This window comes from Styela clava, chromosome 3 (genome assembly GCF_964204865.1).
Source record: "Styela clava chromosome 3, kaStyClav1.hap1.2, whole genome shotgun sequence".
In the NCBI taxonomy this organism is placed as follows: domain Eukaryota; kingdom Metazoa; phylum Chordata; class Ascidiacea; order Stolidobranchia; family Styelidae; genus Styela; species Styela clava.
The window spans coordinates 7,008,976-7,025,690 of record NC_135252.1 but is presented as its reverse complement, the minus strand read 5'-3'; the positions used below and the strand labels follow the sequence as shown (position 1 = coordinate 7,025,690).

General features: G+C 34.5%; 1 protein-coding gene across 5 annotated transcripts in view; it reads right to left on the bottom strand.

Annotated features, from left to right (window-relative positions):
- Positions 1–16,495, bottom strand: part of LOC120343047 (mucin-5B-like) — a 33,467-nt gene extending 16,972 nt beyond the window's left edge. Inside the window, exons 1-34 of one of the 5 annotated variants that reach the window (XM_039412115.2) lie at positions 16,331–16,495; positions 15,917–15,956; positions 15,513–15,676; positions 15,272–15,364; positions 15,094–15,189; positions 14,886–14,981; positions 14,531–14,665; positions 14,114–14,143; positions 13,964–14,017; positions 13,565–13,618; positions 13,199–13,234; positions 12,725–12,778; positions 12,397–12,438; positions 12,180–12,209; positions 11,845–11,874; positions 11,124–11,168; positions 9,601–9,847; positions 9,033–9,256; positions 8,840–8,961; positions 7,891–8,110; positions 7,563–7,797; positions 7,310–7,481; positions 6,873–7,029; positions 6,661–6,761; positions 5,655–5,783; positions 4,521–4,684; positions 4,046–4,164; positions 3,369–3,606; positions 2,908–3,119; positions 2,366–2,580; positions 1,741–1,914; positions 1,401–1,577; positions 1,094–1,198; positions 710–943 (exon numbers count right to left, since the gene is read on the bottom strand). In XM_039412115.2, the coding sequence (XP_039268049.2) occupies positions 710–943; positions 1,094–1,198; positions 1,401–1,577; positions 1,741–1,914; positions 2,366–2,580; positions 2,908–3,119; positions 3,369–3,606; positions 4,046–4,164; positions 4,521–4,684; positions 5,655–5,783; positions 6,661–6,761; positions 6,873–7,029; positions 7,310–7,481; positions 7,563–7,797; positions 7,891–8,110; positions 8,840–8,961; positions 9,033–9,256; positions 9,601–9,847; positions 11,124–11,168; positions 11,845–11,874; positions 12,180–12,209; positions 12,397–12,438; positions 12,725–12,778; positions 13,199–13,234; positions 13,565–13,618; positions 13,964–14,017; positions 14,114–14,143; positions 14,531–14,665; positions 14,886–14,981; positions 15,094–15,189; positions 15,272–15,364; positions 15,513–15,676; positions 15,917–15,956; positions 16,331–16,388 (4,302 nt within the window). In that variant the 5' untranslated portion in view covers positions 16,389–16,495. The remainder of the gene's footprint in view (positions 1–709; positions 944–1,093; positions 1,199–1,400; positions 1,578–1,740; positions 1,915–2,365; positions 2,581–2,907; positions 3,120–3,368; positions 3,607–4,045; positions 4,165–4,520; positions 4,685–5,654; positions 5,784–6,660; positions 6,762–6,872; positions 7,030–7,309; positions 7,482–7,562; positions 7,798–7,890; positions 8,111–8,839; positions 8,962–9,032; positions 9,257–9,600; positions 9,848–11,123; positions 11,169–11,844; positions 11,875–12,179; positions 12,210–12,396; positions 12,439–12,724; positions 12,779–13,198; positions 13,235–13,564; positions 13,619–13,963; positions 14,018–14,113; positions 14,144–14,530; positions 14,666–14,885; positions 14,982–15,093; positions 15,190–15,271; positions 15,365–15,512; positions 15,677–15,916; positions 15,957–16,330) is intronic. The other 4 variants (XM_039412118.2, XM_039412116.2, XM_078110957.1 and 1 more) reach the window with 4 other exon arrangements.
- Between the last annotated feature and the right edge of the window lie 220 nt (positions 16,496–16,715).

Genomic DNA, 16,715 nt, shown 5'->3' with positions numbered 1-16,715 from the left:
GAATGCCGTTTTTCAATCAAGAAATTTGAGTTGTGGATTTACCTCTTTATTAATTATTATTTTTAGCATTCCGTCGCCGATGACTATAATATGGTAACATGTTTTTCACATTGAACTCATAATTCCCCACGAGAACAAAAAAGCAATTAACGTCGTCATTGTGTAACAATACATGTATATGCAGAGGGAAATTTTTGATTTAGGGAGAATAAACACCGGCGTAAAGATGTTTAAAACACGACATGCTGACGAAAAAATCGGTGATTGTAACAAAATGAAATCGCGCACGTTAAATCTTTTAAATCTTCCAAAAATGTCAAAAGGGAAAAGATTCGACCCCTAATTTATTAATATATATGTTTGTCAAATGTCAAATTTACAGCTTTAGTATAAACTTTAGATTTATTTATAACCCTATTAAAAAAGGTTCAGCATTTAAAATAAGTAAAGTACTTTTACTTTGCTCAGGAATATTAATCTAAAAGTAACAATTTTAACATTTATTTTGGGGCTCCGCGAATAATATTCAACTTTTCAAGGGCTCCGCAACACCAAGAGTTTGAGAACCCCTGCCCTAATGTATCTGACGTAACTCATACTCATGATTTAAAATTGAACATTTTTAGACTCTATCACCCTTTTTTGTTTCCGCTGACTATGTGAAAAAATTGTTTGCTTGTTTGTTATTCCGATTAGTAAAGCATCATACCTGAGCATATGTTGAAACTGCAGTGCACAAGCATTCACAATCTCCTCCAAAGTCACATCCGCATGTGTCATACATGCAGTTTTGGTAGAAAGTTGATGGATCGATGACGGCATGACAGTCTTTGAATACTTCGCTTGTTATGATGCCACATTTCCTTTCCGCCCATGGGGCACGATGAGGGTAAACGTCACATGGATGGGGCTCACCTTCGGAGTCTGGACAAGTTTCAATCAACTGTAAAAAAACGTTTTTTCTTTTAGTTTTTTGAAACGAAAAATTTTACTGGTGAGGAAAAGAAAATACGAAGTAGAACTTTTTGTGATAAATCGTCCATTAAATATATAATTTAAAATTTATAAATAAAATGTTTTTTTTTAATCCTACCTTCCACGAGTTGCCAAAAACGTTGGGATCTGCTACAATATCGCCATCACTTGTCTGGAAATCATTGCTTTGGTCGTAATCGAAGTTACCACAGAGACCACATACCTAAAATGTTGATGGAATTTCAAACCACGTTATAAACATTTTTCCATTAAATGCAAATAAACTGGTACTCCCAAAGTAATCGTACCAAGATGGCGCACAACCTGAACATAGTATGTGTGCCAGGTTGGGAGTTGTTCAGGTTGTGCGACATCTTCGTACAAATACTTTGGGAACGTCAATAATATAATATATATTGACCTACCTCCCCACTATAATTAGGTGACAGTTGAACTTTAACTGCATTGTCATGATTCCACAAAACAGAGATTCCTATGTTTGTTTCCAATATATAGTAAATTGATCCTTGTCTCACGTGATACGTAAAATCAAAAGGAGTTTGACGAAGACCAGCGTTAGTTGCGTTAGAGTATGATACGATCTAAAACATGATTATCATAAATGGAAAATGTACGTAAGAAATGATGACATTAAATCTATAATTTTGAAAAGATTGAACAAATATTCTAATCCAAGGTTGAGGGATGATTTAGCAATTACTTTTGTAGTTGGGCAATTAGGATATTAAACAAAAATATTCTCACTGGTTCACCGTCCCCTTTTGTGAAGTGGATTGCGTGGTGGAAGAGGTAAACTGTTACAGATTTGGTGCAAGTAACAGCGGTGTTGCCACATGGAATATTCTCAACAACGACTCTGAAGCTTCCGAAAAGCTTTCCGTTGCAAAGATCCTGAACTAAAGTGTATCCACATGCACCCTGAAAAGAATTTAAGTACTGACGTTAATTCCCCAAACAAGACTCAGCATAATTAGTCACTTGTTTATGCGGAAGATTCCACTGAGTTTAGAAGAACAAAGCCAACTCAATATTCTGACTTGATAGATGGGCCTAGGCTAAAAATTTGACTGATGAAGTCTTGAATTTGCGACCTCAAACTTAAGATGGTAACATAGAGTAGATAGATTCATTGGCATTAATTGACTCAATAAACAAATAACTAATTTCTTTATGATTCAGTCACCTGCAAATCCAAAAAAAATCTGTCATTGTGCCCTTCCCTAAAGAATTAAATTTGTAATGTGACAGCCTTTTTTACTTTATTATCATCCGCCAATATTTAGGTTACCTTTTTTTCATCTAGGTACTGTATAGGCCTCTAATATATCGCAATTTAAGCTCGACACTTCATCGAAACAAATAATGTCACCTGGTAATCATATTTAAGACCATCAAACGTTGTATAGTGAGGATCTCCAACTGCTGAACATTCAGCAGAGCAAGCCAATTCAGTACATTGCCAACCACCTGATTGACAAGTACAAGTATTGCACAATTCCTTTCTTGTCTCTCCCGGCATGTAAAGTTTTGCGTTGTGAAGGCATGTGCATTTTTCAAGTTCTACACATACGTGAGTCTTCTCGTCTGAAATTTAAAAATGTATGTAAAGTTGCTGCAATTATAAACCACAAAGACCGCCAGGCGGACAGGCACACAAAAAGTAAAATTTTCTAATTTGAAATCGGTAAGAATTACAGATTTCAGGTCAGAAATCAAAGTTATAAAAAATGATTTACATGAAACTCACAAAAACTGATAGCAGTAATTCAACTTTCGATAACTGTGGCCCCTAACATACAAAGCTCGAACCTTACTAAAAGTATAAAGATAGATGCCGACCAACAGCATCCTTACACTTCAAAACGCGCCGAAAGTAAACATAAATAACTTTTTCAAAAATAAATGAGTTACCCAGTACAAATCCGACGGGACAAGTACATCCTGAAATACATTGCTCTGTTTCGGCATTGCACAAATTGTTGAACGGATTTGAGCATGTAGTTTTGCAGGCAAGTCCAGTTGAACCAGCAGCGGCAGTGCGGCAATCGAAATATTCAAAAGAGGGGTCGCATGAATATCCCTCTGTTTTGTTGTGGCAAGCCATTTGTCCGTTTTCACAAACACTAAAATTTAACAGAAATGCAGAAAGTTAATAAAGTGATAACGAACGAAAATATGATTTTGTCGAGGCTCATTCAGATACTTATGAACTGACGGTAAGACAATGGGGTGGTGTCATTCTTATATTTATCTTGTGCCAATCGCAACACCAGGTTTTGCAAAAAGTATACAACAAAAACATTCTCATTTTATTAACAAGATCGGGGTAGAAGCAACCATCCGGTGTAAACCTGCACAATGTTGGTACTTACCAAGAAATGCTGTTGAGATCAAGTTTTTCGCCTGGTTTGTAGATGGCTCCAAGATAAGTGCATTCACATTTTTCAAGCGGGACACAAGTTTGGTCCTCTGTAAGATATGTTCCTTTGGGACAGAAGCAACCTTCGTTACATGAATCGCAAACCATCGGGTTGTCACCAAAAGCTCTGCAAGTTGTTGAACAGAGGGAATCGCACTCGTGATATTCCATTTCATCGGGGCAGGAAATTGCTGAAATAATAGTTAAGTTGAATATTATCGAAAATCGAAAAATCTGAATTTTTATCACAGGAAGATGAATGTTCACTGATACTGATGACTATAGAGTGGGGATGGGCAAGGTTTTTGAACCAGGGGCCAAAAATTGTGCCCACCTAGACTGGCGGGCCATGTAAGAGTGACGTGAAAAGTAACATTTAACAAACAATATTTACAGTGTTACAAAAGCAAAAGTGGAAAACAATAAGCCTCGTGCCAAAACTATATTTGAAGACAATCTCAAAAAAATTCCTTTGGCTATTTTTAACTAAAGCATCAAACTTTGGTTTTAGTTTGGTTGTGACGGCATCAGGCGGGCCAGATTGAATTACCGAACGTGCTAGATTTGGCCCGCGGGCCGTAGTTTGCCCATGTCAGCTATAGACTATAACACAGCATTTTTAATACTCACGACAATAGCTTTCATTTCTCCATTGGACGATTACTCCCTTCTTTGAACATTCTCGCGCATAGTCAGCGACGGCGTCACATGCACACCATTGGGTTGTTCCACAACTGCATACATCATTTCTAAAAATCGAAAGCGAAAAGTTAGACTTCGCGATATTTTTTTTTGAAGTATGTGTAATAGCTTACTTGAGGTGAATACTTGATACCTAATGATAAAAATAGATTTTTTGACTCGAATTTACAAATATATATGCAAGACGGATTTTTGAATTCAACCTCGGGGTACAGGTGAAGACGACTAGCGTTTTATTTGGCGTTTGAAGGATATCATGTTAATCTTACCATGCAATCTTATGTTACGTTCTTGAAGTATTTCTTATATGAGAGTTTATTTGAATTATTGGTTTGTCTCCAAGAGATATTTTTAAGATAAATATTTCTAATAATTTCCACAAAAATCAGGGGTATATTTTTACCTGCAGTTATAATAGAACAAGTTCCAGTCTACAACACTATGACATGCTGAGAATTGTTTTTCTTTGATAACAGCACACATTGCTTCTGAATATGTTTCAAGTTCTTTGCTGAGTTTGCAAGAATCTGGAAGTACCGGGAGAGCATCGGGACACTCTTGATTGATCTGAAATGTACGTAAAGTAGGTTAATTTTGTTGGAAAAAGGTTTTCTGCTTCTATTTTCAAAGGTGATAATTTGTATCGTTCTAAACAATGTTATGGATAATATAGCAGATGGTATCTAAATTATTACACTTTGGAAGAAGTGGCCTAAGGCCTGAAATGAATGGATCCGTACAGTTTGCTTAACAAAGTAATCACTCGTTCACGGATCACAACAATGAATAAAACATCCGTTTGAATGCGGAGTCAGCAGTGAGAAGCCTAATTGTAAGGAGTGACATTGTTCAGCCCCACAACCTCTTTTTCGTTCGTGGAAACGGGTTTTTCAAATAATTGTGGCGATTTTTGGTGTTTCATTTCATTGATATAACAAAAGAAATAACGAAATTAATACCAAGAACTCCGTGTGGCTTTGCAAAAATGATTCTCAACAGAACCAGAAGGTAACTCGAATCAAGATTGTTTTTAACCGCAATCGTCTTTTCTCAATGTTTTGTGACCCTATAGGTATGTATTGCAAGGGCGTTACCGGGTAAGATAGTGTTGACGCAAACTCGCCGATATGCCCTTTTCAAAAACATTCATCACATATTAGTATTCTTAATGTCTGTGTTTACCAAGCGGGCCGGGCTCTTAAAGACAATCCATCTATCACAACGTTACTGCGTGAGCGTGAAGGACGGAGTAAAACCGGGACGTTAGTTTACACAGAAGCTAAGCCAACCTAAGACAAAACTTTGCGTTGGCGTTAACGTGACTCTCAAGTCTTTTCAAAATGAAATGGTCTTTGTTATTAAATTCTGCGGTTACGTCCCTTTCTAAAGATTTCATTTTTAAAGTTCATACGCAAAATAGTTTAGCCGTATTGAATGTATCGGTAGCAATTACTAGGGCGTATGGTGTTTGAACAAAATAGAGATGCCCAAACATCACGTTTTTTTTAGCATAGATTGAAGTAAATAAAATAAATACCTTCCAAGAATTCCCGAAAGTTGTGACACTAGTTACAACACTTCCTTGTGGTGTTGCCCAATCGTCGGTCGATTTTGAGTTGAAGTTTCCACACATTCCACAAACTTTGTTTCTCCATTCTGAGGAAAGCTGCAACAAGATAATAGTTTTATGACATGCAGCAAACTTTTCTTTCAAGCGGGACTTACAAAAAGCATCCTCTTGTGCATATAAAAATATTTTTTTTAAAATGGCATGAATCCTACCGGTTATCGTATACAATTGGATGTAAAGATTCAATTCGAAATCTCGAACTGCGGCAACTATATATTTAGATAGAATGTGCCAGCCAGTAGATATATATTAACTCTCTTTTCCTATTTTCAAAATAAAATTACATTCGTCATCTTATTTCGGAATATTTAAAAATATTCAACCAAAAAAACACATGAAATAATGAATTACAAATACGAGCGGCAACGTGTAAAATTATCTTTTGATAAATTTTCGGCAATTCAACACAAGTCACGTGTTTTTATTGGCTCAACGAGCGGCGCTTAAATACATTATTTCGATGTGTGATACTTACGGTACCAATATTTGGCAGTTTTTACATCAATATGCGAAGAACATTTTATCAACATAATCAATATGTTTAATATATTTGAGTTGGTCACACACGGAATGACTTTGTCTCAGCGATATGACGTCGAAGCGCTTACATAGAAATATTTTTCGAAGGATCGTCATGATATGACGCAGTTGTAAATGTATCACTCTACAAGAAAATGAGATTCTCAATTTTTTAAATCGTAGCAAATTTCCAATATATATAAACTTTGTAATTACTGATAAATGCTAGCAAAGAATTTTCAATGCCCGTTATGTATAGGAGCGATATTCGTTTTTATACAAAAATCGTCACAGTGTTTTACGGTGATCTTGATGTCATACGTTTCAATGACAATAAAAGCATAGTTTGCAATAACTTGAATTGGTTGAATTTGCTTTTACATAGCAATCTTACCCTAATGTAGACTCGCATTTTTCCATCCCATTCTAAGTCAAATCCGAGAGCACTTCGAAGTCTCATTGACAGAGTGGACAATCGCTCAACCGAGACATCGCCTGAAAAGATTGAAAAAAATAAAAATCAGACAAAAAAAGAGAAATTTAAATTCTAAACAATCCCTTGAATATTCCGGATCTGGACATGACAATACAGCTCCGTACACTTACCATGTATGTAAGGTAATGCAACGGAAACATCATCAACAGCGACAACCTCCCCAGCACTGAGTTTGTATTTGTGTTTTCCGAGCATTCCCTTAGTTACTAAAAGAACAGATTTTGTGCAATATCCAGATTCACCGCATTGTACATTTTCAGCTGTTACCTGGAGAATCGAAGAGTTTAGTTTTGCATAGTAACAAGGTCAGAATCCCACATCAAATATTTTGGAATGCAATTTCAAATTGGACAGTATGACAATTTTGTCTAATTCTAGACATCTATATGATGATGCTTCGTGGGAACGATGTGACCCACATATGACTGACTAAAAATGGCAAATTAAATATGACGGCTTATAGGTACACTCTTTGTTTTTGTATATATTTTTTACTCCATTGGATGTTGAGTAGGACAAATTTCTTAATTTTTATGGCTTGTCTTACCAAGAATGTATAATTTGATCCTCCGCATCCATCAGTGGCAAGAACGTATTGACATTTTCCATCGAAGTTGTAGGTATTTCCATCAAACGTTCTGTAGTGAGGATCACCAGTCACAGCGCATTCTCCTCCACAAGGAAGGAAATCGCAAGTCCATGCACCACCAACACAAGTGCTGAAATAAACACAAAGAATTTTTATATATGACGAGCAGGGCCCATTGTAATCTTCAAGTTTTCAAGATTGAAAATATTACCATTCTCTGCATTCTTCTTTGCGAACCTCGCCATTTTTATAATTTGTTCCGTTGTGAACGCAAGAGCATTCGCTTTCTGGGACACAAACGTCGCCATCGAGAACGGTGCCGTGAGGACAGAAACATCCATCAATACACGCTGTTGGGCAGATCATTTGTTGAAGACGGTTGCGACAAGTTTTTGGGCAGGGAGTTCCACATTCCATGTGTACCATACCCCCGCTACATTCTTTGGCTGAAAGTTATATAAAGAGAAAGAATGAAGGTAAATTTCATTGCGGACGGCCCGACATGACGATTCAGTCGGACAGCAAATCGAAACACTCACCGCAATATTGTTCTGTCCTCCAATTTTCAATGTGAGCTCCTCTGGCAACGCAAAGTCTGCTAAACTGAGTTAAAGAATTGCAGATACAATCGTTGTAATCGCCAGTGCACTGGCACATTGACATCAAACATAGTTCATTGAATGTTGATTCAGCAACGTATCCAGCACAGGCAGCAAAAGCATCTTCTTCCTTCAATTGCTCGCATATGGCAGCAGCATCCTAAAGGTAATGAATATGATTAGTTAAAAGCAAAAGTATTTACGGTGCCAACTCAAACAACCTTCATAGATAGCACTAAATACTGATTTTTGCGAAGTATCTACGAATCAATTATGTTGCAGAGTTTTTGAGACAATCTTGATTCAAGAGATAATTTTCTAAACTAAGTAATTACTTTTTGGTCAACGCCTTAACATTAATTATATGACCAATATTTAAGAATCAATTCAATAAAATGTAAAATGATCTGACAACGGTGACCAATCCCAATCATATAACTTTATCTCACAATCTTACCTACGGAATTCAAGTATTATTGCGCCCACACCTTTATAAATGTGTACATTTGTAAGATTAAGATTATTCGGAAGTTGAAAATGTAAGTATTTCAGCGTACAAAGATATGAATGCTCAAATTGTCGCCGAAAGCTATATTAAAGAAGATAACATAAGCATGAGCGTATGACCATGACAACAGTTCATAGCGAAAATCCACTCCACTATTAGCATCCTATATAGTTAAGTTGAAATGATGTGATAGTCAACGATTGTAGGAGTATTGAAACTGTTAAAACTAGCTATTACAAACATTAATGATTTTATTTGGAAATGAATGACTAAAAGCGTTTGAAATCTTTAATGACTTCATATGTTTCGAAAAATCATATTAAAGGCGTAGCATAATTGCGATCATTGGAGTTACCTAAATAAATATTAGGCACTAGTTACCTCAATTTGTTGAGTTGAGAGCCCAGAGCAATAATGCGAAACTTCTGGCGTGGTGCAAACCCCTGTTTGATCTTTGATTTGCCAGCTGTCCATAAAATCTTCCATATTTACGGTTACCATATCTGTGACGTCATATAAAATGATTAACTTCTAAAATTCATTTAATTTTTTTAGGTATATGCACTCTTCTTACCTGATCCTCTTGGGATCATGTCGTCCAACATGTTTCCGTTGTAATTTCCACAAAGACCACACAGTTTTCCGTGCCATTTCTCTTGATCGGTAATGTGGAAGAAAAAACCAGAATCACCATTCCAGGCAATAGAAAGCCCGAAAAGTTGACCATACAATACGATGAAATCTGTATACGGGATGGTTTCGATATGGATTCCACTGGTCAGACTGGGAATTTTAACTCTAAAAAACACAAATAATTCAAATATATTAACAACGAAATAGACTAATAGACAAGTTGGCAATATTGGTTACCAGAACATTTGGAATTTTAGATCAGTTGAATCAACTGACACACGTGCATTCGATTCTAAAGGTGCGTAATACCAATTAATTGTACGGCTGAAAGTACTTTGAAGATGTGAAGAATTCTATGAAATCTTGTTTTACGCGTTTTCTAATCTGCGGATGTCCTCGTACCAATAGGTCAAAAGCAGCAAGTTTGTCATATAATTTTTTGGACAATTGCTCTTTTCCCCTTTGTTTACTATATAATATTAATAATATAATTTGAGGTAATAGCTTACTTCTCTCCATTAAATGTGGCTTCTCCTTGTGAAAGTTCCAATTCGATGTCAGCGTTTGAGATTCGAAGAATTGCTTTTCCTTCATCCGAAAAGAGCACGCTGATGACGAAAGTGTTTCCACCAGAACAGTCACGTATGACCTCATAATGACATCGACCAGTGGACGTAAACATAGCTCCATCGAATGTGAGATAATGTTCATTACCCCATAGTGCGCACGTATTTCCGTGAAGAACAATTCCCTCTCCTGTGAATAGAAAGAACATTGTAGGGTTACTATGCCCTAGTTCAACTGAAGAACATGGATTATACTGTCGGAAAACCAGTAATTACAATAACGAATTTTTAGGTATGCAAAGGTTGTTACAAACTGAAACTTATTTAAACGCTATAACTTTAAACGGGCTGTGTTCTTGTCATCTGGAACTATCTATGGAACCGGGGATTTGCAAAAAGTTCGAGTTCCTCACGATATCCTTTTCGTTACAGTACACGTTTTCGTTACAGTACATTTAGCGTTTTATCATTGCAAATATGAGTACTGATTCATTAATTTACTTCCGGTAATTCGCTTTCATTTGTTTGAATTTGAGCTCGAAATTTGTTTAAACACAAGATTGCAAAATATATTTACCGGAGATGACCTCGATGACCTCAAACGGTATTATCTACAAAGTTGAATCATTATATGACCCGGAGTCATAAAAGTATTTTCGAAATACGTAAAGATGTGTTTCTGCTAAATATTAAGTTGTAAAAAGCCACGCCTAGATACCGATGTGCGTAACTATTTTTAGATTTCCTGACGCAAGACGCAAAAGTTGCGTCAGATTATTTGAGAGTAAACCAACGGGCCCGGACTTGCGTGCGTAAGTTTTATTGCACCAGGTTGCAAAATATCGCCGTGACAAAAGACGAGTGAATAATGAGTTAGATAAGGGCGTTAGAAGTTAAAGAAGTTTGACAGAAGCCTTTTAACCTCAATGGCAACTGTATTTGTTCTTCTACGTGCGACACCCCGAACGCAAGCAAACTTCCGAGGATGACATTTACTTAGCATTCAAGTCGTATCGATTCTCAGTGAAAATAATTTAGAATGGGTTTGTTCTATAATACCGGTATTACAAAATCCAAAATTGAAAAAATGTGGAACTGAGTGATAAACGTTTCTCACCTATCCAATTCAAATCCAAAATAACTCAATTTGATGTCAAGTAATGACAGACGAAAATATATTCAAAACAACATATATTATTCTCACATTTACATACTTATCCCAATTTTCAATATGTGTGGTCCTAATAAAGGTTGATTTAATGACTTGTTTTGTGGTTGAGCGGCCCACTTAAGATTTTTTACTACCGTAAAACAGGATTTGAATGGGTTTGGATGAGGCCATTTTGAGCACAAACTAAGGTATTGTGAATAATCTTCGTCTGTAATTTTAAATACTTTTGACAATTTTTATATTTCAGATTTGAATTTTACTCGTTCTACCCATCGTTTCCCATATAGAACCTTACCTCCAGATCCACCTGATCCTTCTCCACTTGCGGTGACCTCAATCCCTGTTAAAGTAAAAGCTTTATTTCTCAAAAAGACTTGGATTGGTATGAGTGAATATTGGTTCATCTTTTTTACTAGGATTACAACTCAAAAGTCGGCAATAACGTGTAGGATGTTTAAAACGAGATAGTATTTTTATTCTATAGTATCTGTCTCGGACTCTACCAAAGAAGACTGAAGATAATACAATATCGTAACATGAATTTTTATTTCTTGATTGTTATTGAAAAAGTTTAATTGATTCCTTTTATCTATTCTTACTCACTTGAGTCTTCTAAAATTATTAAACGTTCACGTAAAAAAGTATATCCTAAATATGTCAACCAAACTTCTCAATACCATCCAAGTACAATAAAGGCGTTCAATTTTTTATTATATACAATTTTACACTTTTCATTTTTCTACATTGGAAATAACCAAAATGTTGTTAACCTATGGCCAAAATGTTTGGTTGAATAAAATTATTAAAAGATTGTAACTGTACGAAGTGGGAAAATAAAAAATCCGAAACTTGAGAACAGTCAGACGTTACTGCGTTTTGTTGGACATTGAACTCAATTTGTTTTTAGTGAACGTTCAAATGATTTCCAGAGCGAAAAGCGTTGGATATATAAAGAAATCAGGCATCTAAATGAGACAAGACATAAATGTATATATGAAAAGATGAATAATTAATACCTGCACCACTAGCTTCGAAGTCAGGTAAGCCTGGAATTAATGAATGATGAAAATATATCATTGAATGATGAATGAATGATCAATTATAATTTTATTGCATATATACTGACAAATAATTAAAAGCAGATTTCAAATAATTCATAGCAAAACATAAATTACAAATCGCAAAAGTTTTATCGGATATTGCATTATAATATGATTCTATATTACAATTATGTAATTGGGAAACTTTATAATGTTCTTGCCTTTTAAACAAAAGAACAGACATGAAAGCATTCTTGAATTGGTGAATAGAAATAAAAAATAGAAAATAACGTATAAAGAATTATTAGTACCTGCGCCACTGGTTTCAATGACTGGTAATCCTAGAATTAATAAATGAAAAAATGAATGAAATAATTAGATGAAAATGAAAAATTATTCGTATGTTTATTTTAACCTCATTTTTCAGTAATTTAAGTAAAAATAACCGAACAATAGCAAATTGATATTGAGACGATGCGTATTTTTTGACTGAATGTTGAATAAATGAATAATTATAAAAATTTTTACCTGCTGCACTGCCTTCAATTTGGATTCCAGGCAGTGATGCTTCTGTGCGTGTGAATTAAAATGAGTGTATTAAAACAATTGTATGAAAGTGATTACACAAACAATACACAATAAAATTAATATATCTAATGCAAGGTTAATTCACTACATAAGATAACACACTTTGAAAATTAGTTATATTATACAAAATTTGTGCCATTAGCATGCATACAAGTGAGACACAGCAGAAAACGAAGATAACCTCATCACTTTCTACTTCTTAAGGCTTAAAGTATCAATATTTACTTTTCAATTATTTTAACATTTACCCCCAAAATGAATGAATTACCTTGCCCACTGGATTCAATAACGGATCCAGGATTTGCATCTATACTTGGTAATCCTAGAATTTGATGAAAAATTACATTCATATGTGAATTGTGGTTGATTACATTATATTCTGATGAATTGATGCAAATGATATTTTTGAGATTTTGTCCAAGCAGCGTTTGGTTAAATTGGTCAATTGGGTTAATGATCGTAGTGGACTTCATAAATATATAAATACTACAGCTTCAGTGAAAAAAAAAGTTTAGTGGAATCACAATTATAACTTAACTTTGATAGCATATCTGATTGATGTAAGAAACTTGATGGAATTAATGTAAAAAGTTACATTTTTTTGACAGATTTGAAGTATTTCAAATGTTGTAATGAATAATCATCAAAATTAGTTGGAATCAATTCAAATTATTTAGATTAAATTTATGAAGATACCGATTTGATTTTTCTATATTATATCATAAATTAGCAAAATTAGTACCTGCTGCACTGCCTTCAATTTCGGTCAGTGAGACATCTGAATTATTAAATGATGATATGATGAAACTCAATTGCAGGTAATTAAACGTAAGGTAAGAATATTTATAATAAAAAATGATAATAATGATAAGTTGTCATGTTACTTTCCAAAAAATTATACCCTCTGCTATAGTTTGTCACATAGTTAGTTTGTGAGTTAGTACCATGCAACACAAACTGTGTATGGGAAACGTGAACAGGAAATTCTCAGAAAATATGAGATAATCGTAGTTGAGGAATAAGTTTTAATGATTTGTTGTGATAATTTAGGTTCGTATTTACGATAAAAAAAGATTACTGATAAATGTAAGGAAAAATAGTGAATTACCTTGACCACTGGATTCAATTACGCCCACATGGTTTATATCAATAATTGGTAATTCTGAAAATGATGTGAACGAAATGTGAAATTAGTTGGATGTGCTGAGATTACTTGTTAGTTAGTTAGGCAAACAGTTAGTGGAAATTGTTATTAAAAGTGCTTTGTAAACAGAATAAAAACGTATGTGATAATATATATCTAGTATCTGTTTTTTAGACATATATATTTCCAAACTTGTGCCTGATTTAAATCTCATTCAAAAGTGTTCGAAAAGGTTACTGTTGCTTTTCAACGAATGTTGTTCATACAGATAAAATTGGATTCCACGAAAAGTGAAAACCAACCAAAATGTGATCAACATTCAGTTGTATTTAATCATTATAAAAACACAGACTGGAAGTTTACCTTGGCCACTGCTTTCGATCGCTGGTGCAGGGATTGGTACAATGACTGGTAATTCTGTAATGATTATGCAGATGGAATGAAGAATTATCAGTTTAAATGATTAATTAACATGATGAAAAAAAGAAGACATGCAATGTAATTAACAATTACCTTCGCCGATCGCTTCAACCAATGGATATGCTGAAATAGTGCCATAAAATCAATTGAAGTTGGAATTAAATATTGTTCACACTCTTCAAACGTTTTATGAAAACTAATTAAATGTAGCTTAGTTTCACAAAATATAATTGAATTTGTCAAACACTTTCTTCTCAATTTTAGCAAGGTCCATGTCAACTTTATCCAAGCAAGATAATTGGGATTACATTTCTATCTTAGTGAGTATACTCTATATAGCATTTCTTTGTAAAATTGCACGAAACGCTGTTGATTGTTTGGTAGCCATATATACCAATCATTAAAATTGCATCAATACTATAATTATAACACACGAGAAACAAGAATTAAGTTGATTGATTAGCAAACAAAATTTACAAAACCAGATGTTGGAATGAAGACCATTCTTACCAGTACAGATTCTGGTCTCTCCTTGGTATATTGTAGAGGTAGAACACCAGTAATCACCATTTCCATCTACGTTGGTACATTCCTCGTACATTTTCCCATTGTATTCAAAGGGAAATACGCAATCTTTTGGTAAAGCTGGAAAGGAAAATCTCAATGCAGCTCAAAATGGATTCATTAGATATATGATCATACCGAATACATTGTGTGTCGCTTGCTTGTAATTTGTTGATATATATATATATCTGATACTGAAATTCAAGTGAATACCCAATATTACAAAGACTATACCCAGAAACATTCAATCGGTTATGTTTTCAAAACGCCTCATTCGTTTACAAAAATGAAAATGACTTACGAGTTTCACATCGTTCTCCTCTGTATCCATTTGGGCATTCACACTCATTTGGTCCAGTACAAGATCCTCCGTTTTGGCACCCGTCTCCACAAGTTGCTGTAAAATAAACAATAAATAAGTTATTTGTATTTATTTTTGTAACATTAGATTTATTCGACAACAACGCGAACGCGAAGATTCCGAGGCCTAAAAAAGTCAAAACACTTACCGACATCACACAAGTCTCCGCTCCAAAATTCTGAGCATTTGCAATGATTAGGTTCGTCACATATGCCATTGGACCCACAGTTTGGCGAACATATAGCTGAAGTAGAAAAAAGAATTGGAATCAAACTATGAATGTATGAAGGGATCTGATAACGTCACAAGATGTTTCAAGAACTTACCTTGGGCGCAGGTTTCACCTTCCCAGCCTGCAATGCAACTACATGTGTTTGGCCCAGAACAGACACCGTTCTGACATTCGTTGTCACAGTGAACTGAAGTAATACAATTGAATATTTGGTTATTTGGTATTTAAATTTATACAGTGAAAAGTACTTAAATATACGAGTATACTTATAAAAATGAGGCTGTATACATGTAAATCTCTTTGTTAATAAAAAATATTTTAATAAAAATTCTTACATTGGTGACAAGTTGGTCCAGTCCAACCATCATCACAATTGCAGGTGTTCACGCCAGCGCAAGCTCCGTTCTCTGAACATGCAGGTTCGCAACTTATCGTTTGACTTTGTGATTGACTTTGTGATTGCGTTTGCTGCATTGAATCTGGAAGTTTTGGAATTTGGCTGGAAGAAAAAGTTTATTTGATGACGACCAATTTATAATTCATAAGATGATTTTTTAGGTCAAACGGAAAGTTTTTGTTAATTTAAAACTTCAAACAAAAAGGATACATTATTTTAAATTATTGCAACATTTTAAAATGTAAAATCAAATTTTGATGAAAAAATGGTTCCAATTTGATTACTTCATATATATACAAGGAAAATTTCTGCTTAAGATATATAAAATAAATTCAAACTTACATCACGCTTCTTTTCTTCCTCAGTACCTCAGTTTTTCTTCCTAAAAAATTGAAAATCCCGCGTTGTAAATTGTAAAGACGTATATTTGATTATTGCTATATACAATGGAAAGACAGATTCAATTGAGAGTAATTTGAAAAACTATTTAATTTCGTCGTATGAATAAAATACGTGAATTTGATTTGGAACTAATGTTTTCAAACAACTATGCACACCGAAACAACATCAAGTGTATTTCGCGTGTGTGTACAAAGTGAGTGCTGGGTAAAAAAAAAATTTATATTATCAGCTTCGGTCCACACTCAAATCGATTTCCAAATAGTATTAAACTATACGCTTTTATTATCAAAATGTGCTCCGAAACGTAAAAAACAAATTTTCAAACTTATGATATAAGTATTGAATATCACGTACCTTCAGCATGGATGACAGCCGTAAGTAAAACGACGGCTATCGCCACAGAAATCTTCATCTTAATTTGAGCTTCCTCACTATTCTCGTGTTATATTTTGCTAAAATGCTATTTATAAGTTTATCATGAATTGGAGTATTTCTAATTTAACCCTGCTGGACAAGATATCACCTGTACAGAAATAGTGGTTTGGGCTCCATTAATAAGGTAAATGCCCAAAACAATTGAAGTGATATTCTAACTCAATGTTGGCACCCCTGTTCTTGTATTTGTTTATACTCGATACGTAATGCAAATTGGAATTGCATGTAATATAAAGACAGATAACAATCGGCCAATTTTTCCGATGAATTTATTCTCGTTGCAAAGAATTGATCATACGTAACT